Below are 26228 nucleotides of genomic sequence, written 5' to 3' on the forward strand. Positions count from 1 at the left end.
ATGTTTTATAAAGTAATCATTTATATCTGGAAAGTAACTAGCAACTCAAGTTTTCAAATAATTGTACTGGAGTGGAGATGTAGTGGAGTAGAAGTAAAAGTATAGACAATTGGAAATACTCCAGTAAAGTAAAAGTACCTCAAATTGTACTTAAGTACAGTACTTGAGTAAATGTACTTAGTTACTTTACACCACTGACTGTGAGTACAGACAATATGACGTATTCTTACTGTTTAAAATGTTTCCTTTGGACTGGATGGTCCTTCATGTTAGAATCATTTAGAAATGAAAGCAGAGTGATCCACTGCTTCTTTCTCTTTCTCATCTGTGATTGAAATGTCACTGACAGGCCTGTCACAATTATGATATAATCGCCGTCATAATCGTTTCCATTTTGCAAAATGTTCCTATATTTTCAAACGTTTTTCCAAAGTAGTGGAAATAGCTGATATATAAGCTCACAACACATCGCAATGTGACACGGCTTGTAGATTGGCTATTTCAACTACTTAAAAAAAATTAAGATTAATTAAAAAAATATATATCAAAAAATATATTAAATATGGCCTATTTTGGCCATAGTGTATTCTTTTTTTTTTGTATATATCATTCATTTCTTTGTATAGTTAAGTTATTTGTCATATGCAGTTTTTGTTTACAAAGCCTAAAAGCTAAACATAAATGTAATTTATATATTCCAATGTTCACAGCAAAAAGACAATTAAATTGTTAATCGCAATTATTTGTAAGACAATTAATCATCAAGTCTTTGCTTCTGGGGGTCCCTGGCACAAAACATTTTAGGGGTCGTTGGCTTGAAAAAGGTTGAAAACCCCTGCCATAGACAACTCCCTGGTGGCTTCTGTTGGTGTTGTCCTGGCCAGTCAGCTCTCATTCAAGGCACACATTGCAGCGGCCACTCGATCCTGTAGGTTTACACTCTATAAAACATACGAAGGACCCTTCCTCACCCAGGAGTCAGCCCAGCTCCTTATCCTGGCTTCAGTCATATCAAAACTTGACTACTGTAACTCGCTCCTTACTGGCCTCCCGGCATGTGCACTTAAGCCCCATCAAATAAAGCGTGCCTGGTCTTCAACTAGCTAACTAGTTTTCAGGTCTCCCCCCTTTTCAGCTCCCCCATTGGCTACCAGTTGCTGCCTGCACCGAGTACAAAACACTGATGCTGGCCTACAAAGCAACCAAAGTCAAGCTGTCAGAACCTTCCCTAAAACATCCGGGACAACGATTCACACGTCCCAGAATCTTCTCCCTTTTCTGGCTCCCAAACTGTGGAATAACTCCCCATTGCAGTTAGAACTGCAGACTCACTCCCAATGTTCTGTCATACTCATAATCTGAAGACTCACCTCTTCAGACTGAGCCTCAGCCCTTAGCACTTCACTCTCCCTGTACTCCTTCACTCAGTATTTACACCATAACCAGCTTACATTAGTAACTACAAAGTGGGCTGTGGCTGGTCGACTAACACAGTGGTTTCCCCAGCTAGTTTCATTCCTGCAAAAAAAGAAAGAAAGAAAAAGACCATTACTCCATCAAATTTAATCAACAAACTATACTATAAAAACTTGTCAAACATTGGCCAAATTGTCAAATAATATAAGAACAAAGTAACTCCTACAATTCCTTTTTTTTTTATGTTTATGTTTTTTATTCAGCATAGGTAGCGGTAGGGTAGTTTTAACAAATACACTCCTACAATTCCAAATGCTTATCAGGGTGGGGGTCCCCAGAAATATGATTATTTTGGGTGGTCACGGCCTGAAAAGGTTGAGAACCACTGGACTAACACACTAGCTTGGAGGAGAAGAGAGCGTGAGACCCTTCACATTCTGCTCCATTGATGCTACAGTATAGTGACTGACCTAGATATGACGACCATGCAGACATACAGTACCCTGGTCATTTGTTCTCATGTGTTTGTTACTTAGGCTTGTTTTTTCTTGACCACAATGTTAAAAATGTTAATTTAGATAGCATGTTATTTAGACAGATACTAGGTTCAGTGTTTACCTGGTATCCTATAGTTTCAATGTACAGATAACATTGAGTGGCAGATCAAACTTTCTCATAGATTTCACAGATAGCTTCATAGACTTGTTATCAGTGTTGTGTTGCATTCATGTTAATGTGTATTTTCAGACATTTAACCACTTAAACCCTCAATACTTAGAAAACTTGACCTTTGGCTCTGTACTTGGTTCTGTTCATTTTTCCCAAATCTCTGTGATGCGTTGTGAGCTTGTAGATCGGCTGTTTTACGGCGAATGTTTCCAACAGAATAGAATAGAATACATACCTAAAAGTGTTACTTAAGTACAGTACTGAAGTACTTAGTTACTTTCCACCACTGTTAACTTCTTTGAACACAGTTGTACATTAGAGGTGCAATCTGAATCACTCACAAAGGGCCGTAGTTGACCCAACATACCACAGGTGGGCGCTAAACTACAATAACCTTCCCCACCACCCCACAAGCCCCAGTGTGACCGCTCTGGCTGCTCTGTCTATGGCTGTAGGATCTGATCATTATTCTACTGTTCAAAGAGCAACAGTGAAATGAATGGAGTATAAATATCACTGTGTGCATCGGTTTGTGACCTATGTCCTTTGTGTTTGACCTCAGTGTGGATCCATTGTTGAGGGAGTGGATCAGGATCCTGATGCAGGGAACTCCACCTTCTATAGACCATGCACACCCTGGTTGAATGCTACCAGAGGGTAAGAATTTAACCCTAGCACCACAAGAATAGATACCCTGACACCACCCTAACACCACCCTAACACCACAAAAATATACCCTAACACCACCCTAACACTAGCCTGGCATTGGCCAGACTGATGGCCTCCCTGCATCAGTCTGGACTTCGGGAGCGAGTATGAGAAATCAGAAAATGATCGGGCCAATCTGTGACTGCGTTTCTGCTGTCCGTACAACAGTGAAAAGCATCAAAATCATTTTCTGATTTCTCTTACTCGCTCCCTATGGGCCGAAGTTCAGACTGATACCGGGGAGGAACGTTAGAGTGAATCCACGTTATCAGTCTAGCCAATGCCAGGCAACCCTAACACCACACCCTACCAGAATGTTACCAGAGGGTAAGACTTTAACCCTAACACCACACCCTGCCTGAGTTATCAAAGGACAAGACACCACAAAACGACACTATTTTAGATTAAAAACAGGTATAATGTTAAAGGTAGGGTAAGTGATTTACTTTGGTTAAAATAAGTGTTAAATAGCTCTATATTCTGATAGTACTCATTGCTATAGAGTGTTTGTTCTGAAAAAGTAGTCTCCCATGTCTCTCCAGCTCTTTATTAAACAGAAAATGCATTTTCAGTGCTCTCTCCTGAAGTTTTGTCACCTACCTGAAAATGTACTGTTTACTAAAGAGCTGGAGAGACCCATGTGACCGAACAAACGCTCTGTAGCAATGATTACTATCAGAATATAGTACTTTAACCTTTTTGACAAAAACTAAGACAATGCCCAAAACATATCACTTAGCCTACCTTTAATGTTATTTTAGTTGTATGGTTAATTGGAAATTGTATTAATTAATTTATTATTGATTTTGTTTTTCTGTAATAATATCTGCTCTCCTCCCAGCGCACACACACACACACACACACACACACACACACACACACACACACACACACACACACACACACACACACACACACACACACACACACACACACACACACACACACACACACACACACTACAAACAAGGACCACAATAGAAATCTTTTTGACAGATGTTAATATGCATTTGTGTCAATAAAGATGTCTTGAAATCAAAACCCATTTTTTCATGTTTTTTGACAGTATTATATTACAGTATGTTGTCATGGGATACTATGTAGTGAGGTATTTCTTTTACTATATTGATGGTTATATTGAACATTCAAATATGACCTTAAATATATATTTAATGTGAAAGGCCTGGTGGCGTGAAGGTAAAGCACAGGACTTACATGCGGAAGTTCAGGGGTTTGAATCCTGGCTATAGCTATGCCAGTTTTTTTGTTCATATAGCCCACCTTCCTCAGGTTTTAGAGGGAGGGGCTTAAAATTAAATAAAAATAAAATTTTTTTTTCTTTATTTCAAGAAATGCCTTTTCCCCTTTTTCCTACTCATTTCTCTGCCTTCCTTCATCTCCGCCAGTTTGAGATGTTGCTTTGGGAATCTCGTTCGTATCGAGGTGTTCCATTCCGATGTCATGTCTGTCACTACTCTCCATTTACCAGCTTTCCGGAATCCTCCTTTCACCATCATTCAGAGTTTCTCTTTTACCATCTTTGGGGGTTTTTCCTTTCACCATCTTTCGGAGTTTCTCTTTTACCATCTTTCGGGGTTTCTCTTCGTATATCTTAACCATTGCACCACAGTGGTTCATACTTAATCTGTTCTCTTGCTTGTTAAGTGAAAGACTTGAGGTACAAGAGTCAGGTAAAACTTGGAAAAACACCTTGCTGGATTTGAACTAGCAACCTTTTGGGTATAAGTTCTGTATCTTCACCACTGCACCACCGTGGTCCACCACTTAAGCTTCTCTCTCACACTCTGCTCCACTGCCCATGTCCCGCCTCCCCGCGTTGTGATTGTCATGCAAGCATGTAGGAGCTCGCCAATCAGAGGCAGTAACGTAGGACCATAGAGTTATGCGTAGGACCATAGAGTTATGCGTAGGACGCGCAGCTTGTCAGTCACCGCGGGGAGGCGGGACATGGGCAGTGGAGCAGAGTGTGAGAGAGGAGCTTAAGTTTTACTAAATTATAAAAAATGTTAAACGGCATCGCCGATCCGTGCGGATTAATGCAGCTTTCTGGCGCGCTACTATTGCTCTTGTGGGTACCTTTGAGAAATCTCTGCAACTTCTAAGCGACGAGCTATTAGCCCGAGACCAGACAGTGGTACCCGCGACTACGAGAGAGAGTGGTTTGAGCGACAAGGGACCCTGGATACCGCCTTCCCAAATATAAAAAAGGTAAACAGGGTCCCGAAAGGGGCTACCTGCCTGTCTGCCTGCGTCCTGAATGGCTGTATTCCATTCATTCCATGTATTCCATATACACAGCCAGCCATAGATCACTCCTACCCTCCTGTGTCGGTGAAATGTATCACAGCCTTCTAGGGCTCTAAAGGTCCTATACTTTAACTAAATGTCATTACAGTTCTCAGATAGCGTCCATATACTCACTCAGAAACGTGTTGAAATGTCTCACACACTCTCTTCTCCTCCAGCCTAGTGTGTTAGTTGACCAGCCACAAGTCCATCTTGTAGTTATTATTAATGTCAGCTGGTTATGGTAGAAATACTGAGTGAAAACCCAGCTCCAAACACACAAACATGCTGATACATCCACACTGATATAAATCCCTAGCTCTTCATTTACCAGGTTATTGAATTCATAAACATCTCTGTTTTCACCTGTTTCTCTCTCTCTCTCTCAGACTGTCTTCCTTCCTGCTTTTTTTTAGTCCCACCCCCTGTCAGAACCTTCTATGTTGACTAGAGTTGATTGACACCAGGATGCCCAATGACATTGCTTCCATGAGCTTGGTATAAATGACCAAGTAGCTGCATGTCTGCTCCCTAGTGGGCCTGGTGCTTAAGCCAACTGGTTAGTGCAACTGCCAGTGAAACTACAAACCTAGGTTCAAAACCCCATTGAGACACTTTGCTTTGATTGTCTTTGATGTTAGAAGAAAGGTTAACAAGCAGCTTGTCGAATAAATCTGGAATCATTTTTCACTTATGGGGTCGGTGGCACAAAATATAATAATGTATTTCTATAAAAAGTCAGCTGGACAGAGTTCTTTCAAACATAACCGCCCACAGTTACTTCTCAGGAAACAGGGGGATATGTGCGGTGGTCCTCCAGTAGCCTACCTTGATGGAGCGGGACTTAAACATGCGAACTGTCTGTAGCAGAGGCAACCGATCAAGCACACCACACCATTGCACCAAGGCATCGTTGGGCCCTCAGCAGGTGTCTTCTAATGCTTTTGAGTTGAAAATTCCAAAGTATTCCAACATTGAACTATCCACAAGTTTCCCAGGGCGTTGTGGGCATCACTTCATGTCGTTTTGATATTGGAATCAGGGATCAAATCGACATTCGGATCCGGATCCGGATCTTCAAATAGTAAAATCATCAAAGACATTTTTATTAAAAAAAAAAAACAGTAGCCTACTGGTTTTGGTGATGTTCTATATTGTCTGAATCAGCTTTGTTTGCGTTTGTTTATGTGCTAAAAGAGCGACTTTTAAAGCTGTTTCACCGTACAATGTAAGTCAATGAGGAGCATATTTCGAATGATCAATTTCTAATCAATGGGGCAATTATTTTTGATTTCTTGTTCACCTTTGGAGTTACATCATGGCAAGGTAACTACACAACCCAAACCTCTACCAAAGTGGTCTTGCCCTTTAATGTTGTGAATGCTTGGGTGAAAAAATTGGCAAAATAATAAAATTACATGTTATCCAGAAGCTGTTTGATAACATTTTATAATCAGGCACATTCTGTAAGTGTTGCACTGAAATGCCACATCCACCGATCAGCAAGAAACTTTGCACACACACTCCCAGTAGGCCAAGAACCTCCACACATTTATTCCTTCAAATCTCTCTGTGATGATGCCACCATGAGGCACATCTTTGCAAAACACTTTTAATTTTTTTCATTTTGCTACAACACTATTCCACTGTTTTTATTTTATTCCTTAGTCTTAGCCTTTTTTTCTTTTCTTTGGGGACCTGGAAAAGCCCTATACTCATTTTAGATATTATTATTCCTATTGTCCTTTTGTCTGAACCCCACTCAAGTTGGTACACGATACACATTAACTCTGTAGTCATGTGATCAAGACATATGTCAGATTTCTCATATTCCACTCCGATTGGCTATGATTGACTTCCAAAGTTTACAGGAGTGGCCCATTTTGCACAAAATGCCACAAATCATGAACGCAGTGGCCTGTTGCAGTGAAACTTTGCACACACACACTCACAGTAGGCCAAGGAAGAACTGCCAGGCCTGTCCCTTTACAGGGGGACAGGTCTCCTTGTTAAGTTGTAGATCTATTCTCATGCTACCCTATCACCTCATCATGTTGTGTTCACATTGCTCCATCTCCATTTTATCTTTAGCACTCTGACATCTCCAATGTTCAGTCACTGTGACCCTCTGATATCAACACCACTGATGTCACCATATCCCATGGCATTTTACATCGGGCACTCGAGTGTCACAGTGGTAAAGTCCCTGCCCACCTACACGGAGGTTGTGAGTTCGAATCCACCGAATGCATCCGGCTTTGTCGGGCATCTATATGAACACGATTGGCCCGTGTTCGGGGGAGGTAAACTGGATGGGGAGTGTGATATTGATCATTGCACGTATGCTTACGTGTGTGCAAATTGACATCTATATTGACTATACAACTCTGAGGTTAGGTTGCGGGTTCGACCATCGGCTCAGCCCAGCTGAATTTATGAAGTGTCCCTTCATCACTCCAACCCCTGTGTGCTAATCTGAGCCACCTGAGCAGCCATCAGCTAGATGAATGAAGAAAAGTAATGTCCCCTCACCCGGGCAAATCAAAACATTACATCTGTATTTGTTCACTTTCATTTTATTATTTTTTTCTTTATTTTTTTAAAACATTCTCATATCAGCAATTGTTCAAATCAATACATTCACACACTATCACTTAACTTAGCCACTTCATCATCCTGCCATACACATTCTAACATCTACACACTCGTGCAAAGGTTATGGCTAATGGCTAAGAAGATGTAGAGAAGATCTTATCATCTGATCTTTTTCTGTTGTTGCAAATGTACGTCTATATGGACGTAATATCATTTGTACCATATAATATACTTAAACTATACTGCAAGTTATAACTTACTTTATGCTTCATCACACACACACACACACACACACACACACACACACACACACACACACACACACACACACACACACACACGTAGTTGTACTACATTTTGAAATATCGTATTTCTTAGAAAATCAAACATTGTTACCAAGGATACCACGCCCAGCATGAAGATCGCCTAATTTGGCCAACACCAGCGTGACGTCATGGCATGACGTCACATCTCTAGAGATAAACACTGGTATTGAACAGAAATAGAGGAGGAATGCATCATATTTCTACGGGAGACAAGTATTCCTAGTTAATCATATCGGCTAATTAGATATCACCATATCTATGATGATAATCCAGCATATAATTGAAGGACTCTATTCCAAACCACCAGATAGAACCAGGCAGAAAGCCAGGTGTTCTCAATAGGTCTAGAAGATAGAACCAGGAATCGAACCAGGATATTTATCCTTACAACCTACATGTCTCTGCACCAAACCACGAGATCGAGCCTTACAACCTCCATCTCTAGAAAAAAGAAGGCAAGCAAGAAAGATACTTCTATCTTGTGCAACTAGGGGCAAATCTACTCCACATAAGACACTGTGGACTCGAGCGTGGCCAGCTCGCCCCCCCATAACCAGCCGGTCCTACGGATATAACATCATATAAGATAATCCTCTACAAACATTAAAAACAGAAACAAGTCAAGTCATCAGGACACTTAAGACAACAGAAGAAATAGTGCTGTGATTTCTTGTAAAGTACAGTACACATCATGAGGTAAAGCCCCTATTCTTTTCAATGTGAATCCTCAAAACAACCAGTGCAAACAGACAGACAATAAAATGCACACTTTATGTAAGTACATCTCCTGATGATGCCTTGCAATGCATTATGGATTCCTCTGGCAGATCCGTCTCAACAGCGCCATCTATCTGTCTTCTCTGCGTTATTACCACATGTAGATATCGTTGTCACTGTGAAGGTCAAGAACATAGTGGTGATCACTAGAACATACATGATAGAGAACATACATGATGAGACAGAACATACATGATAGAGACAGAACATACATGAGACAAAACAGTGGAACTCGATGTATTCACAGAAATAAGTTACGTATTGCAGCTTTAAACCAAGGTAATGAAGGTGTGGTCACCTCAGGAGTGGCTCAGTGCGTTGAGGCAGAATCAAGGACTTGCTTTCAGTGCATCTCCATTCCTCCTGATGGAAGAGACACAGAGATAAGAAGACCACAGAGATACAAGAGCACTAAGTCATGTTAAATTGCAGAATGAATCACTGATAACTCATCATTAATTTGAGTTTACAAGTTATTTTCTAACAATTATTCATTCCTAGATCAGTGGTTCTTGAGCATTTTAATTTCAAGGATCCCCGTAACTCTGAGAGTGTGCAAATGGAACCAAATGGACCTGTAGCGGTCCATTTGGTTCCATTTGTATAACCTCTCGTAGTTACAGACCTGTAAGGGACGGGTCCATTTGGAACCCCCTTAGGGAACCCAGAGGGTCCCTGGACCCCTACTTTGAGAACCACTGACTAGTCCTAGCTTTTTTAAATGAAACACACAGATATCGGATAGGTACAAGGTATAAAAAAAAATCACACCCAGTGTGAAGTGGGCGGTGTGGTCACAGTGGTCATCACAGTGATGGAAGTTCACACCCCTAACAAAAAAAAAACCATAAATGTGTTTTTTTTAAGTGCATAGTCCTATTTATAGGGCTATGCACATGTGTCATGTTTCACTAGCCAATCACAGTCCTGAATAGACTGTGATTGGCCAATCACGGTGCAGGGTTAGGGGGGTACACTGGTGGCCAATCACAGCACAGGGTTGGGGGGGTGCAATGGGTGTCGATGTCCAAACCTCACATATAGGGGCGGTTTCACCGCCCAAAAATCACACCAGTGTGAAGTGGGCGGTGTGGTCATCACAGTGGTCATCATAGTGATGGAAGCTCACAAAATCCAAGTGCATAATCCTATTTATAGGTTATTAATGTCATCATGTGTCTCGCTAGCCAATCACAGTGCTGAATAGAGTCAGCCAATAGAGTCAGCCAATCACAGTACAGCTAGGGGTGTACTAATGAGCCAATCACAGTACAGCTAATGAGGTGTCCCAACCCCACTAATAGGGGCGGCTACACCGCCCAAAAATCACACCCAGTGTGAAGTGGGCGGTGTGGTCATCACAGTGGTCATCACACTGATGGAAGCTCACTTTAAAAAAAAATTTTTTTTGAAGTGCATAGTCCTATTTATAGGTTATTAATGTCATCATGTGTCTCACTAGCCAATCACAGTGCTGAATAAAGTCAGCCAATAGAGTCCACCAATCACAGTACAGCTAGGGTGTACTAATGTAGAGGGGTGTACTATTATGGGCCAATCACAGTGCAGGAAAGGGTGTACTAATGAGGTGTCCCAACCCCACTTATAGGGGCGGCTACACCGCCCAAAAATGGTATCTGTGCATTTCTAGTGTGAAACACACCTGCATGTCATCATATGTAAATTCTCCTTTGGTGTCGCTCAGGAACTCCAGAGGTTTCTCCAACTCCCGATGGGAGGAGCACGTGAGCACGATGACGGGGCTAGTCTTCTCCTCCTCCTTCACCTCCTCCTCCTTCTCCTCCTCCACAGCTGAGGGGCCAATGAGGTGAGAGGATCAGAGCAGGTAACGCCGTTACTTTGGCGTTCATTAAATAAAGCAGCGATTCTCATGAAAGAGTGTATGGCAGCACTTTAATTACTCACAGTCAAAATAGGGAGGTTCTTCATCTGACTTGGTTTCTTCTGACTCCGCCTTCTGCTCCAGCTGATGGATGAGGTCCTGTGAGGGGAGGGTGTATTTATTCACATGCGTTAATGCATGTATTTATGCATGTATGTGTGTGTGTTTATACCAAAATGGAAAAAGGGGGGCGGCTGTTTTCAACAGAGAGACACCTATAGATATGATCATGTGTTATGATGGTAGAGCAGACAGTTAATCCATTCAATACGGGAACACATCTGTGTCATTTTAGATTTTAGCTATAACCATTATTTTATACTTTGGCTATTCAAAAATAGCAGATCTACAAGCTATGAGCTTGTAGATCTGCTATTTTTGGAAAAAGCGTGAACATTTGTGCAAATCTTAATATATATATATCTTTTTAAAGAGAACATTTGTAACTCAAATCTTTGCTTCGGGGGGTCCCTGGAACAGAATATTTTGAGATGGGGGGTCCGGGGCCAAATACATTCCTCTGTCATCCCTTCTAAGACACCACAGCTATTGCACCATTGTTTAAACCACCACTCGTCATAGTCTCCAAACATTTCCTCTGTCATCCCTTCTAAATAGTCAATTTCCTCCTCGTGCTTTAGTGGTGTGTGTAATCATTTTGGGGGTCCTTGACATGAAAAAGTTTGTAGATGCGTTCCTGGATTAAATGGGTTATCTTCATCTTATGAAGGTAGAACAGACAGACAGTTACAATGTAGTGCAGAATGTATATAGATATGATCATGTGTTATGATGGTAGAGCAGAATGTATATAGATATATGATGGTAGAGCAGAATGTATATAGATATATGATGGTAGAACAGAATGTATATAGATATATGATGGTAGAACAGAATGTATATAGATATATGATGGTAGAACAGAATGTATATAGATATATGATGGTAGAACAGACATAATGTATATAGATATATGATGGTAGAACAGACAGAATGTATATAGATATATGATGGTAGAACAGACAGAATGTATATAGATATATGATGGTAGAACAGACAGAATGTATATAGATATATGATGGTAGAACAGACAGAATGTATATAGATATATGATGGTAGAACAGAATGTATATAGATATATGATGGTAGAACAGAATGTATATAGATATATGATGGTAGAACAGAATGTATATAGATATATGATGGTAGAACAGAATGTATATAGATATATGATGGTAGAACAGACAGAATGCTTGCCTGGTTCTCCTTCTGAAGGCTCCTCATCCTGGCCTTCAACTCCTGCAACTCCTGCCTGGCATAGTTCAGCTGCACCTGCTGGGGGCAGTATTGTGCAACCTTAAGACCCTGTTTTATGTCTTTCAAAAATGTTCAAAATGAGCTCAAACAGACAATTTACTACCCTACAAGGTTGACACGCTGTGAATATTGTAGATGGGATATTCTGAAAACTATGGACAATAGTAATATAATAGTAATGATAATGATAATGATAATGAACATTATCATTATCATTATCATTATCATTATCATTATCATTATTATTATTATTAGCCTATAATGACATACCCAGAATAGGGATGCCAGGTTGAAAGTGGTTAACCACAGTCCTACCATTTGAATATTCTCACTGTCAGACAGAAACTATCTCCGTTTTTCAACTTTTTAAATTTTCTTTAATAAATCAGTGCTATTGAACACCCTTTGGGTTTTACACATAGTGAACCAATGAAAAGTATTAAAATGTGCTTCTGACTAAACCTCCTAAATCCATTGGATCCTCAAACTGTCCATCAAACCTCCTAACTCCAACTCATGTATTTTTTTATCTCCACATTAATGTTCAAAAACCTCCTAACTCCACTTGAGCTGTATTTGGGTAAAGTGATGATAATATAATGTATTTGGGTAAAGTGATGATAATATAATGTATTTGGGTAAAGTGATGATAATATAATGTATGTGGGTAAAGTGATGATAATATAATGTATTTGGGTAAAGTGATGATAATATAATGTATTTGGGTAAAGTGATGATAATATAATGTAATTGGGTAAAGTGATGATAATATAATGTATTTGGGTAAAGTGATGATAATATAATGTATTTGGGTAAAGTGATGATAATATAATGTATTTGGATAAAGTGATGATAATATAATGTATTTGGGTAAAGTGATGATAATATAATGTATTTGGGTAAAGTGATGATAATATAATGTATTTGGGTAAAGTGATGATAATATAATGTATGTGGGTAAAGTGATGATAATATAATGTATGTGGGTAAAGTGATGATAATATAATGTATGTGGGTAAAGTGATGATAATATAATGTATGTGGGTAAAGTGATGATAATATAATGTATGTGGGTAAAGTGATGATAATATAATGTATGTGGGTAAAGTGATGATAATATAATGTATGTGGGTAAAGTGATGATAATATAAAGACACATTCAAGTATCTGACGATGTATAAAGTCACCATACCAACTTTGATGAGGCAGTGTTGTGTTGTTTAAAAATGTCCTTAATGAAAGGAAAAGTTAATATGTTGGACATAGTTGGTTTCTGCCGACATATTATTCTGCTTCAGTTCAAGGGGAGGTCGGGGGTCTAACATGACACAGTGACACATATCTGTTGATGTGATATCAGTGCCAGCCTGACTATTTGTGTCTGTTGTTTGTATATAGATAGATGCACGAGAGAGAGAGAGGCGATAAACTTTGGCATGGAATCCATCCTGGGCTTTCTCCAGTTTCCGAAACGTGATACGATGCAAGCGTGAGCGTTTATATTTGGAGCTGAATGTGTTTTGCACTGAATGAATGAGAGGTGTTTGCCACATGCCAGTGGTGTAAAAAAAAGTACTCACATTTGTTACTTAAGTAAAAGTATAATACTTGCTATGTAGAAATACTCTGTTACAAGTAAAAGTCCGGGATTCAAAATGGACTTGAATAAAAGTATAAAAGTACTGGCATCAAAATGTACTTAAAGTACCAAAGGTAGAAAGTAGTCATTGTGCAGAATGTACCATTTCACAAGTTTTCAAATGTATAAAATGTATAAAAATCTTTTGAAAATAGCAGATCTACAAGCTCACAATGCGTCGCATTGTGAGCTTGTAGATCGGCAATTTTCAAATGGCCGAAATGTACATAGGGCTGAAGTGGTTAATGTATGTTTTGTAATAATAATCAAAATCTACAAAGTAACTAGTAAATAAAGGTTTCAAATAATTGTAGTGGAGTAAAAGTATAATATTTGCCTCTGAGATGTAGTGGAGTAAAAGTAAAAGTACTGAAAATTGGAAATACTCCAGTAAAGTAAAAGATACCTCAATATTGTACTTGATCACAGTAATTGAGTAAATGTACTTAGTTACTTTACACCACTGCCACATGCTGTGATGGACTCACCCTGTAGTCGTCTCTCTCTCTGGTCAGCTCCACGTCCAGCTTCTCCCTCTCCACCCGCTCCTCTTGAAGCCACTCCTCTTTCTGCTGCAACTCGCCGCTTAATTGCTGCAATTTGTTTTGATCAATCTGTGGCATCGGAAAGATTACATTAAAGCACATAAGACCATATAGCATCCCCTATTCTGTGGCAAACATACAGCGATCCAAGTATGGGCGTTCGCTGGAAGACCCCAGTCAGCTAATACAGTACAGTAGCTTTAATGAGCATAAACTAGAGTAAGGCCCAGGCTATGTTTGCAGAGGGATTTTGGGCTGCATGTTTTTTCCAATCACACAAGCAACTGTTTGCATCAACATGTTTTCAAATGAGTTTCATCTCGTTTCTCTTGGTTGCATTCTAAATCATTGGAAATCATTTGCTACAATCAGTCAACATTACATCTTTTGATGTAATGTAATGTAATGTTGTCCTTGAGGAGATTCCAGGGGGTCCCCAGCAAAATGAGGAACCACGTTTTATATTTTGGTTGTTCGGAAATAGCCGATCTTACACAAGCCCACAACGCATTGCAGTGCGACGCGGTTGTGAGATTGTTTGGAAAAATCTTGAAAATCTTAAAAGATTTGGATAATTTCTGAAAAATTGTTACATAATATTTTCTGTTATGAATATTCCCTTGCATGAAGAGGTTTGAGAACCACTGCAGTAAGGGTTCTACGGCATTGGTTCTCAAAGTGGGGTCCGGGGACCCCCAGGCTTCCTTGAGGGAGTTCCAGGGGGTCCCCAGCTAAATGATGTATATGGTTATGGTTCTGTAACTCTGAGAGTGTACAAATGGAACCAAGTGGACCCATTTGGTACCATTTGTAAGCAAATGGGTCCATTTGGGGTCCATTTGTACACTCTCAGAGTTAAATTAATATTGATTTTACAATATAAATTGGGGTCCCAGAGATAGAAAGGCCATTAAATGGGGGTCCGTAGCCCTAATGCATGTCAAACTGGGGGTCCTTGACATGAAAAAGTTTGAGAACCACCGGGTCTACACGGCTCACCTCAGCAGCCTGTCTGAAGGCCTCTCTCTCCTGGGCCCAGGCGGCGCGGCCCTCCACTAAGGCCAGGTTCTCGTTGGACATCTGCAGGGTGAGCTGGGCCTTGTGGAGGCGGGCCTGGTGCAGCTCGTTGTGGGTGTGGTCCCGCTGGAGCCCCGCCTCACACAGCTCCCTGCGCAGGCTCTCACACACGTGCTCTCCGGACGCCAGGCGCTGACGGAGCTCCCGGATCTCTGCCTCGGACTCCACCTGCCAGGAGGAGGAGGGGTCAGGTCAGGACCAATCTGGGAACCCAGCGCCAAATGAAAAGGAAAAACAGCGCCCTCTGCTGTTTTTGACTATCTCAGTTGGCTCTGGGAGGAAGAAAACGTAGCACCCGTGCGCAAGGAAACCGGGGTTTTGGTCTGCCTTCAGCGCATCACTTCCGGTCGTGCGACTATGTTTTCATTCCCACTAACAATATTTCTACACGGAACACTAACACCACTTCTCCCAGAGAACATGGATCGTTTTGGTTATAAGCCCACTTGTTTCTATGATGAAAGAGCAAGTTAAAATGTGAATATCTTTCCGTGGTTTTGTCTGCTCCACGGACGCTATTGTTAAATTAGTTTCGGTTGGTTTCGAGAGGGGAAGGATCGACGGACACGTGAATCCCGAAATCATCAGAAATGTGTTCCTCTACGGCAGGGGTCTTCAACATGGGGTCCGGGACCCCTAGTGGGTCCTCAGAGTTACTACAGGGCGGCCGCCACATCTTTGTTTGTTTGCTCTTTTTACATTAACCACTTGAACCCTAGCATCCCTTTTCTGAGAACTTTAGCCAAAAATAGCAGATCTACAAGCTCACAACGCCTTGCACTTCTTCTGTGAAGAAGCTCACCATCTGTATAAAAGCACTGCGGCGCGACAGCTTAGCTAACAACACTGTAGAGCTCAAGACCCTGATGCTAGACAGGAGGGTGTGGACCAGTGTTGATTTTGACAGCAGATTTTGACTTTTTTTTTGTCATAGTCTTTTGAAAAAAAATCCATTTACTTTTAGTAATATTTTAGTCGTCTGTTTTTTGGGGTTTTTTGTCTAGTTTTAGTCGACTAAATATCATAAGATGTTAGTCGACTAAATCTACAGTTGATTTAGTCGACTAAAATGTATTTTACACTTGGCTGTATGCTAAAAGTAGCCGATCTACAAGCCGATCACATCGTGCCGCAAAATGACTTTGTCTAGTTTTTATTTGTTGACGAAATTGTCAATATATTTAGTCTTAGTTTTAGTCACCATAGCTACGTTTTTATTGAGTTTTCGTCAGTGAAAAAAGTAGTCAATGAACATTTCTTGGCATTGTTTTAGTTGACGAAATCAACTCTGTGCAGATATTCAGGAGTCCCGAGTTGGTGTTGGCTCGACCGCACTCTTGCATTACATCGCACACTTTGGTACAAATAGATCTTTAATGTTCTCCCATAGATTATGTGCAGTATTTAAAGGCAATGAAATAACCTTGCTGAAGCTCTGGCCTCTTTTAGACTCCTTCTGAAAGGTCAACGTCCTTTTAGTTGATATCCCTCATCTGAACAGATTTCATGTGTTTTGGGACATCATGGTGAACATGGTTTCTCATTACGTTACATCATTGGAATGATGACTATAATACTAAAGCACCTACATATCTACTAAAGATATGTAGGTGCTTGTGTGGCGGGTTGATCTGTCCCCCTTTGTATCCGTATATTATATTGTTTCTAAAAAACGAATAAAACATTATTGGAAAATAAATTAATACTTTGTTGTGCGCCGGTGTCACTTCTTGCCAAAAACAGCTGATCTAAAAGGCCACAACGCTTCGCAGCAAAACACGTTGTAACTTTATAGATTGGCTATTTGCAGCACGCAATGCATCGCACAACGAAGTATAAATCAAGTCAAGGGGCATATGAGGTGACGGTATGCTGCTGCACATCTATAAACTGATGCTATGTGTGGTGTGGGTCGGATGGCTTACAAAGATGTCTGCCATGTGTGTATCATAGAGTTATGATATATCGGGCCTGCTGGCTGGGTCGTCCGTGGGAACTAGGAAGAAGAGATCCATCTCTAGCCTATAAACACTGACCTGCAGAGACTTTCTCTTCTCTTCTTCGTGTTTCAGCTGACTGGACAGTTTCTTCTCTCGCTCCTTCATCCTGCGGGTTACAAAGGAACGTCGGTTACAGCCTTTCAAAAATACAACCCTGATGGTGAATGTAGGGGTGCAACAATTCATCGAACCAATCGATGTTATAGATTGTAAAAATAAAATAAAATATATGTAAATATTCGCATTACCTTTCTAATTGTGTGTCTGTATCTGTGTGTCTGTAATTGTGTATCTTGATCTCATCTTTCAGTTCTTTGATCGTCTGCTGATTCCCTTCTTTCTCGGCCCAGAGGCAACTCAACTCAGAGGACAAGTTTTCATGAGTGTACTGCACATCCTTTGGGGAAAAAAAGAAGAAATACAGCACTTGTTAAGACTCTTTTCTATCAATGGAATTCACAACAAAGCTGACAAAGCGACCTGACAAACCTGATGTTCTCAGTCTTTGTCTGTTTATTTCATTTTAATTTTCATCTATATCAAATGATTGATAGTTGGGAACCAAATGGACCCTTATGTGTCAGTAACTCCACGAGTGAACCAAATGGACCCTTATGTGTCAGTAACTCCACGAGTGAACCAAATGGACCCTTATGTGTCAGTAACTCCACGAGTGAACCAAATGGACCCTAACTGGTCCATTTGGTTCCAATTGTACACTCTCAGAGTTAAATTATCACTGACGATACTACAGTGTAGATTGGAGGGGGGGGGGTCCCAGAGATCAAAATGGTAACTTATTGTAAGTCGCTTTGGATAAAAGCGTCTGCTAAATGACTGTAATGTAATGTAATGTAACAAATGGGGGTCTGTGGCTTAATGCATTTCAAACTGGGGGTCCTTGGTATTAAAATGGCAGAGAATCACTCATATGGACGTAAAGGTCTTCTCTTATATGTGGGTCCCTGGCATATCTTTTCAAATGGTGGTCCGTGGGCTAATATGTGTCAATTAGGGGGTCCTTGACATGAAAAAGTTTGAGAACCAGCGCTTTTACGTGTTATGATAATCATAACCCCGTCCAGCCTACTACTGTTATGACCCAGCAGGGTGCTTTACTGTTATAACCCTGCAGGGTGCTTTGCTGTACCTGGTCTCTCCCCTCCATCTTCCTCAGCTTCTCCAGGCTGAGCCTGAGGTTCTCCCTGAGCTCTGAGATCACCTCCTCCATGGCCTCTCTCTCGTGCTCCCACACGCTCTTGGCTTTCCTGCTGTTCTCCTTCTCTCCGTCCACCCCCTTCTTCTCCAGCTCCAGAGCCTGTTTGACGTCTGCCAGCAGCTGCTGGCATTCCTCCAGCTGACTCTGTTCACAACATGGAGAGAGAGAGGATGAGGACCTAAGAATCACCTCACTGAACAGTACGGACAACGTTTCAACAGAGGTGGTTATTTAGATTAAATATCAGAGAGGTTGATTGACATAATATACAGTACAGTATATCCTAATAATAAAACATATTTTGTGTAATTTTAGTAAGTGCTCATCCAATGGTCACCAAACTGCTAGTAAATCAGTGTTGATTTCGTCGACTAAAATTATGACGAAAAACGTTGACTACCTTTTTTTCGAAAAACTAAATAAAAACTAAGCTACGATGACTAAAACTATGACTAAATATAATTGACAATTTAGTCAACAAATAACAACTAGACCAAAATGTTAGTGAGGGACTAGTGGAGAAGAGATCCAGTAGAACTGAAAGACAAGTCATTTTATGTTTGGCTGGTTGCGCTCGGGTGTTGCGCTCTGAAAATAGCAGATCTACAAGCTCACAGCGTGTCGTGCTGCGACATTTTAGTCGACTAAATCAACTTTAGATTTAGCCGGCTATAATCTTATGATATTTAGTCGACAAAACTAGACAAAAACTAAAACATTTCAGATGACTAAAATATGACTAAAACTAAATCAAAATTTGCTGTCAAAATCAGCACTGGTATGAATGCAACAGTGGGAAGCAATTTAACTGTATAATAATGTTTGTTCTTCCACTCATACCGTATTATTATTCATGTCAATTTATAGACATAATAGTCTTATTTCATCTCTTATGCTCAACACATTATTACAGTCACCTGTAACATTTGAGCTCTGGACACGACCAGGAGCATCTCCTCCCCATCCTGCTCCTCCTTCAGTGTCTCCAGCTCCTCCAGGGGTTTGGGAGCAGAGAAGGTGAAGGAGACGCTCTGACCGCACACCTCCCCGCTGTCAGCCACGTACACAAACTGGTACTCTGCTTCGCTGGGCACCGGCAGGTAGAAGGCTGCAGGGAGTAATAATAATAATAATCTTTATTTATAGAGCACCTTTCAGATATAAATGTAGTTCAAAGTGCTTTACATTCAAGTTAAAAACACAAGTTAAAACAAAATAATAGATTTAAGTCTATGAAGTCTATGGTGAAATTAAAAAGGGGTGGTAGACATTATTGTTGGTTTTCATACATGATGAACACAAGATTGTATGCACATGCGCAGAGAAAATCTATAGTGTCTTTAAAATTCCAACAGCCTCGTATTAAATAAATAAAGAGTCTAATAATGGCTTCTCTGTGCAGTGTATTAGCTATGTGTTAATTATGTGTGCAGTTTGTGAATGGAGCATCAGTGTTGTGTTGAATGTGCTATAATGAGCTGAGCAGCATGAGTTGAACCGTGAATGATGTAGCATCATCTGCTAACACGCCAACTAGAGTTTTAGCCTTCCGTTATCCTTTTAGCATCATTGTATAATCGTACCACCGCACTTTTTGCAAACTGTCAATAAAGTATTCAATCAATCAATTCTTTGAGACATACATACGGGTATTTCGGGGCGTGACCGAATCCGCCATTCCTTCACCGATTGGAATTGCATTACGGAACGTACACGTTGTTACATTTTATGGGTTTATTTCGTCATAGCGCAACATATGGTGAAGTATTGTGGTGCAGGTCATTGCAACAACCACCGATCTTGTGAATAATTAAAACGGGACGACCAAATATTCTAAACTCTGCGCGATTAATCATATTCTTTGAGACGCATCCGAGTTTTTGCCGGGTCAAACAAGGGAACCACGTGACGTTGATCCCCTTCCCCTATTGGCTCATACTAGGACATGACGTATGTGAAGGCAGAAGAATAAATGGATTCTTACCAGTGAAAAGTGCACAGCCGTTGACCTCGGTTCCCTCTGTGTAATCGATCATATTACCTTCTGGAGCCGTGGCCCACATGTATGTGTGGTAATCCTTCAGTGATGTCCAACCCACCTGGTTATCAAAGAACATTATTATTTTTATAAATTCATGAACAGAATTATAGTAGTAGGTCTCTTCTTGAGAATGAGACTTCAGGTGTCAATGAGATTACCTGCATAAATAAAGGTTAAAAAATAAATAAATAAAATCAATTCATGTATGTTTAAATCTGTAACTGAAGCTGTCAAATTATTGTAGTAGAGTAAAAAAAAGTACAATATTTGCCTCTGAAATGTATTGGAGTAGAAGTATAGACTATATAGAGTATGAAAAATTTAAGTAAAAATAACCTCAGAATAGTACAGTACTTCAGTAAAAGTATTTTGTTACTTAGTTTCCAACACTATTTATGAACCTATGTTAAAATATGTCCATATCCTCTCAATATATTGTATATCGTCTCCGTCGGGTGAAAACCTCATATCATCCCTGTTCAAAACTGTTACTTTTCAGGATTCAAATTAAAAAATTACAAAAGTAGCAGATCTACAAGCTCAAAACGTGGCAAGAGCTTGTAGATCTGCTACTTCTGATGCTTCTGTGTGACGCTGTAGTATGATCAAGTAGGGCATTCAAGAGTTAGAATATGGAGATAAGCAGTGGTGGAAAAAGTACTCAAATGTTTTACTTAAGTAAAAGTATCAATACTGCATTGTAGAAATACAAGTAAAAGTCTGGAATTCAAAATTTACTTGAGTAAAAGTACAAAAGTATTGGTATCAAAATGTACTTAGGGAAAAAAAGCTAATACCAAAAGTAGAAAGTACTCATTATGCAGAATGTCCCATTCACAAGTTTTCAAATGTATAAAAATCTTTTGAAAACAGCAGATCTACAAGCTCACAATGCGTCGCGATGCGACGCATTGTGAGCTTGTAGATCGGCTATTTTCAAATGGCCGAAATGTATATAGGGCTGAAGTGGCTAATGTATGTTTTGTAATAATAATAATCAAAATATACAAAGTAACTAGTAACTAAAGTGTTCAAATAAATGTAGTGGAGTAAAAGTACAATATTTGGACCCGAGATATAGTGGAGTAGAAGTAAAAGTATTGGAAATTGGAAATACTCTAGTACTCTAGTACTCTAGTAAAATAATACCTAAAATTCAAGTACAGTACTTGAGTAAATGTACTTTACACCACTGGAGATAAGAGGTTTCTGCCCGACAGCAACGATATAATGAGGAGATATGAGGAGATATGAGGAGATATGAGGAGGTGTCATGGTACCTGGAACAGTCCTATCCAGTCACTGCTGCTCCAGTGATGCTCAGAGGTCAGGCTGTAGTGACATTCCACTCTGCTCTGGGGGAAGTAAACTTGTCCCACATTTCTGAACAGAACCAGGGCCGGTTTGTTTTCCATGATTTGTCGCTGGGCTGTGTGTCTGTCGAGGAAGAAAAACATGGACACACGGAAACGTGATCCTGGTTAAGGCCTGAAGAAAACATGGATGATACGCAGAAATGTGTTCCCGTCGAGGCCTTGAGGAAAACAGCTGATGGAAATGTGATATGAGAGTTAGTTCAGGAATGCAGCGTTGGTCAACGCACCACATGAGCCTATGATGACCGTACCATGTTGTTTACAAACATCATTGCGCATCAGCAAACATGATATGATTAGATTACCGGTATGCCATAAAATCTGCAACACCATGATACATGAAGAGTTAACTACATTTATGTGCTGGGGTTAAAGCTGTAACTTTCCTCTTCCACCCTGGATTTGAACCCTGTTTCCTGCGCAAGTGCTGCATTTTTTTTTACCATCGAGCCTGATTGCTTCCTCAGGGGATAAATTGAATCTTGAGCATCAGGTCAAAATTCGTGTCAGTTACGATGTCTGGTCAGTTAAGATGTCTGGTCAGTTAAGCTGTTGGGTCAGTTAAGCTGACTCGTTGGTGCAGGAATAACAGTCAACACTGTGCAGCAGATATATGAGCCTCAGCATCTGCCGGGCAATATTCTGGCGGGAAAGTTTTGCCAAAAATAGTCGATTTACAAGCTCACATGTCTGCGACATGTAGCTTGTAAGGGAAGGGGGGGTCCTATTACAGAGCCAACTCAGGTCCAGCTCACTAACCCATTAAAGTTGGGAAAGCATCCCTGTAATCTTAGCTATACATAGACATTCTGGAGCAACATAAGTTTTTCAAATATTTCTATATTTTTGAGTGGTTCTCAAAAATAGCAGATGTACAAGCTCGTAGCCGTGATGCGCTGTGAGCTTATCTGCTATTTTTGAGACTTTTTGAAATATTTTGGAAGTGTTTGAGAAATGTTTAATAATTTTGATTTTTTTTTAACACAAATCTTCTCTTAGGGGGGTCCTTGCCACAAAAAAGTTTGAGAACCACTGATTTAGAAGGCATTTGTAGAATCGGCCTCAGGTCTTAATGGGTTAAGTGGTTAATATAATAGGATGCCCCTCTCTCTCTTTTTTTTTTAAATAAAAATGTTCTTCAGATAGACATAATGAAGAGAGAGAGAGATAGGAGATGCAGACATAGAGCAAGGGACAGACACCTAGAAGACAGGGGACAGACACCTAGAAGACAGGGGACAGACACCTAGAAGACAGGGGACAGACACCTAGAAGACAGGGGACAGACACCTAGAAGACAGGGGACAGACACCTAGAAGACAGGGGACAGACACCTAGAAGACAGTGGTGCCAGCCAGGAGTCAACCCGGGGACAGTGATGAGGTGGAACGTGTCCTAAAGCATCCAGCTATCAGGTCAGCCAGGCGGCCCTCTCTCTCTCTCTCTCTCTCTCTCTCTCTCTCTCTCTCTCTCTCTCTCTTTGATTAGCTCATTAGGACCTCAGGCCGATTCTGCAAATGCCTTCTAAATCAGCAGTTCTCACACTTTTGAAGATTTTTCACAAATAGCAGATGTATGAGCTTGTATGTCTGCTATTAGTTAATAACCAACGCTAAAAATCTAAAATGACACAGATGCTTTCCCGGTTTCAATGGGTTAGTGAGCTAGTCAGCAAGATCCTTACTCAATAACATAAGAAAAGTATGTAAGCAAGCTATATATCAATATCACAAAAGCATAGATAAATGTATCATATTGTAATATTAATTTCCTTAAAAAAAGTGTGTGGCTTTCTAAAAAGCACATCTCGGTATCATTTGAAAACATAAAAAATAATAATAAAATAAATAAAAGAACTATAGATGCCTAGTCAAAGAATGCATTGATTAAGGTAAATAATGAGGAGAAAGTAATTTTATAATTTGTGGTCCATTAAATAGATATTTTGTTACTAGATTTGTCATAAACGGACAAATACCATTAAGTCTTTAATACTAAACACTTGAGGAAGATCTATCCTTGTTATTCAAAGATTCAAAGAGGTTTTTAAGTCACTCACACAAGTATGTACAAGTGTGTTCCTCCTGTTTAGAGAAAAAGTAGATAAGATTAAAATCTTTGGAAATCACTCAGTAAAACTACAGTAAGAACAGGTGTGACTTAACACTTACCTGATGGTGAGCAGAAATTCTGAAGAGATGTATCTATGTATCTGTCTATCTGTCTTCTATCTTCTATCTTCTTCTATCTCCTGAAGCTTCTCAGTCTGTCTTGGTAGAGTAGTGAGCAGCAATCCTCTCTGGTTCAACACTTTATCATCAACTGAAGCACCTTGGATCATGGACAGACAATATGTACACTTAGTGGATGCTGTGCTCACTCATGGGAGATGCAGTTCCCTTACATTACTATGCAAAGTAGATCTGTGAGGGTTGAACTTCAAATCCCTTTTTTTTTTTTTTTACAAACATGGTTACCGGATAGTACTATCTGACACTAATGGCTTTAGTTGTTGATGATGATGCTCCTTGCATTTTCTAAGTAGTGGTATTGGAGGAAGAGGAGGGAGGGGGGGGAGGGGGGGTTGTTTTGCAATGCAAAAAAACAACCCCCCCAATTTGCTATTGCAACTTGCCATGCACTACCCTCATGAACTGTGTGCCCTGTGTGGACAGAAAATAGACAGCAGCAGTATATCTATCTATCTACTGTATCTATATATATATATATATCATACAGTATATGCAGTGTTTACCAAACATAGGCCGTGGACCCGTTTCTATGCTTTACGAATAAACATCCCCTTTTTAAAGTCACACTGTAACGGTTTCAATTAAATAAAAGCTATTTTCTTTCACTGGCATATTTTTTCACAATAACCATTCCACATAACCTTCTGTTCCACAGATCTACAAGCTCACAATGCATCACATTGTGATTTACAAAAGTATACTGTACATTGTAAATAGGGTAACGGTATATATATTACAGAGTATAGCTTGTGTATGTATACATTGTGTTGACTTTTGTTTCCATTTTTACAGCAAAGTAGCATATTTTTGACAACATAGTATAGTATGATTTCTGATGACAGTATAGTATGACTTTTTTCTTTTTATGCAACGCATTGTGAGCTTGTAGATCTGCTATTTTCAAAAGATTTGTATACATTTTATACATTTGAAAACTTCTGAAATGGGATATTCTGCATGCTGAGTACTTTCTACTTTTGTACTTTAAGTACATTTTAATACCAATGCTTTTGTACTTTTACTCATGAAAATCTTGAATTCCGGACTTACTTACAATATTTCTACATTATTACAGTATTGATACTTTTACTTGAGTAAAACATTTGAGTACATTTTCCACCACTGGCCTAACGTTAGATGCAGGGCCGGCCCTAGGATTTTCGTGGCCCTAAGCAAGATTTTTTTGGGTGTCCCCCCCCCCCCCCAAACACCCCCATTATAAAATCATTGTCATTTTTTATTGCATACTAAAATAATAACACTAGTTGTTGGATAGGAGATACATGACATAATTACAATTTGAAAGTTACAACTTTTTTTTTTTTTGGCCCCCTAGTGGTTGTGGCCCTAAGCGACCGCTTATGTTGCTTATGGCAGCGGCCGGCCCTGGTTAGATGTATGACTCAAGTAAGTCAAATCTAAAATAAGGTTTTGGTTTCAGCTCCAAAACCTGTATCTTTTATACAGTTTGTACAACAATAAACAGCTCTTAGTGCAGTGCTTGGCCTGTTGACCAGCACTGAGCAGTGAGCAGTGCACTACAGACACTGAGGCTGACCTATACTCTAATGCCCAATATATGCTTAGTGGTACAAAGGTCGCCTCGCAGCGCCCTGTGAGCTCCTAGATGGGCTATTTCTGGTGCGAGGCACGGTTGTACCGCCAAGTACAAATCGGGGTTAAACGCGGCATGCGTTGCAAGTTCAACATCGAGGCATCAGCTGTCTGGGGGAAGTAAACTTGTCCCACATTTCGACACACAAACCAGGGCCTGGGGTTTGTTTTCCATCATGTGTCACTGGGGCTGTCGAGGAAGAAAACATGGACACACGGAAATGTGATCCTGGTTAACCCATTAAGACCAGCGGGAACGCATCTGTGGCATTTCAAGATTTCTTTGGCTATTCAAAAATAACAGACGTACAAGCTCATATCGCAGCACTCGGTGCCGTGCTATGATATTATTAAATGACTATTGATGCTATCAAATAACTAATCATCAGTTATGTTTTTCTTAATAGTTAATAGGAACAGCAATTAATTGGTGTCCCTTATTAATCA

The 26228-nt window shown here is 40.1% G+C and overlaps 1 protein-coding gene across 3 annotated transcripts; it reads right to left on the reverse strand.

The window, feature by feature from the left end:
- Positions 1–7660: 7660 nt before the first annotated feature.
- On the reverse strand, positions 7661–24249 carry LOC308082165 (calcium-binding and coiled-coil domain-containing protein 1-like). Of its 3 annotated transcripts, none has more exons than XM_080423829.1 (14): positions 24087–24249; positions 21820–21976; positions 20483–20597; positions 19416–19606; positions 18430–18642; positions 17528–17676; positions 17316–17385; positions 15202–15447; positions 14146–14271; positions 11959–12033; positions 10725–10800; positions 10462–10610; positions 9097–9161; positions 7661–8914 (listed from the first exon to the last, which is right to left on the reverse strand). In XM_080423829.1, exons 2-14 carry the CDS (start codon positions 21952–21954, stop codon positions 8890–8892), a joined length of 1635 nt encoding a protein of 544 aa, XP_080279955.1. In that variant the 5' UTR covers positions 21955–21976; positions 24087–24249; the 3' UTR covers positions 7661–8889. The 3 variants fall into 3 exon arrangements, with proteins under 3 accessions (XP_080279955.1, XP_080279953.1, XP_080279954.1); XM_080423827.1 differs by having other exon boundaries at positions 11959–12036; XM_080423828.1 differs by having other exon boundaries at positions 11959–12036; positions 21820–21968; positions 24083–24249.
- Positions 24250–26228: the final 1979 nt, after the last annotated feature.

Source organism: Gymnoscopelus braueri (assembly GCF_963280865.1).
Source record: "Gymnoscopelus braueri genome assembly, chromosome: 3".
Classification (NCBI taxonomy): domain Eukaryota; kingdom Metazoa; phylum Chordata; class Actinopteri; order Myctophiformes; family Myctophidae; genus Gymnoscopelus; species Gymnoscopelus braueri.

Coding starts and splice junctions, on each gene's coding strand:
- LOC308082165 (XM_080423827.1), bottom strand. CDS start 21,954: ATGGAAAACAAACCGGCCCTGGTTCTGTTCAGAAATGTGGGACAAGTT. Junction 20,598..21,819: donor ACTGGATAGGACTGTTCCAG/GTACCATGACAC, acceptor TTTGATAACCAG/GTGGGTTGGACATCACTGAA. Junction 15,448..17,315: donor AGAAGAGAAAGTCTCTGCAG/GTCAGTGTTTAT, acceptor TCCTCCTGGCAG/GTGGAGTCCGAGGCAGAGAT.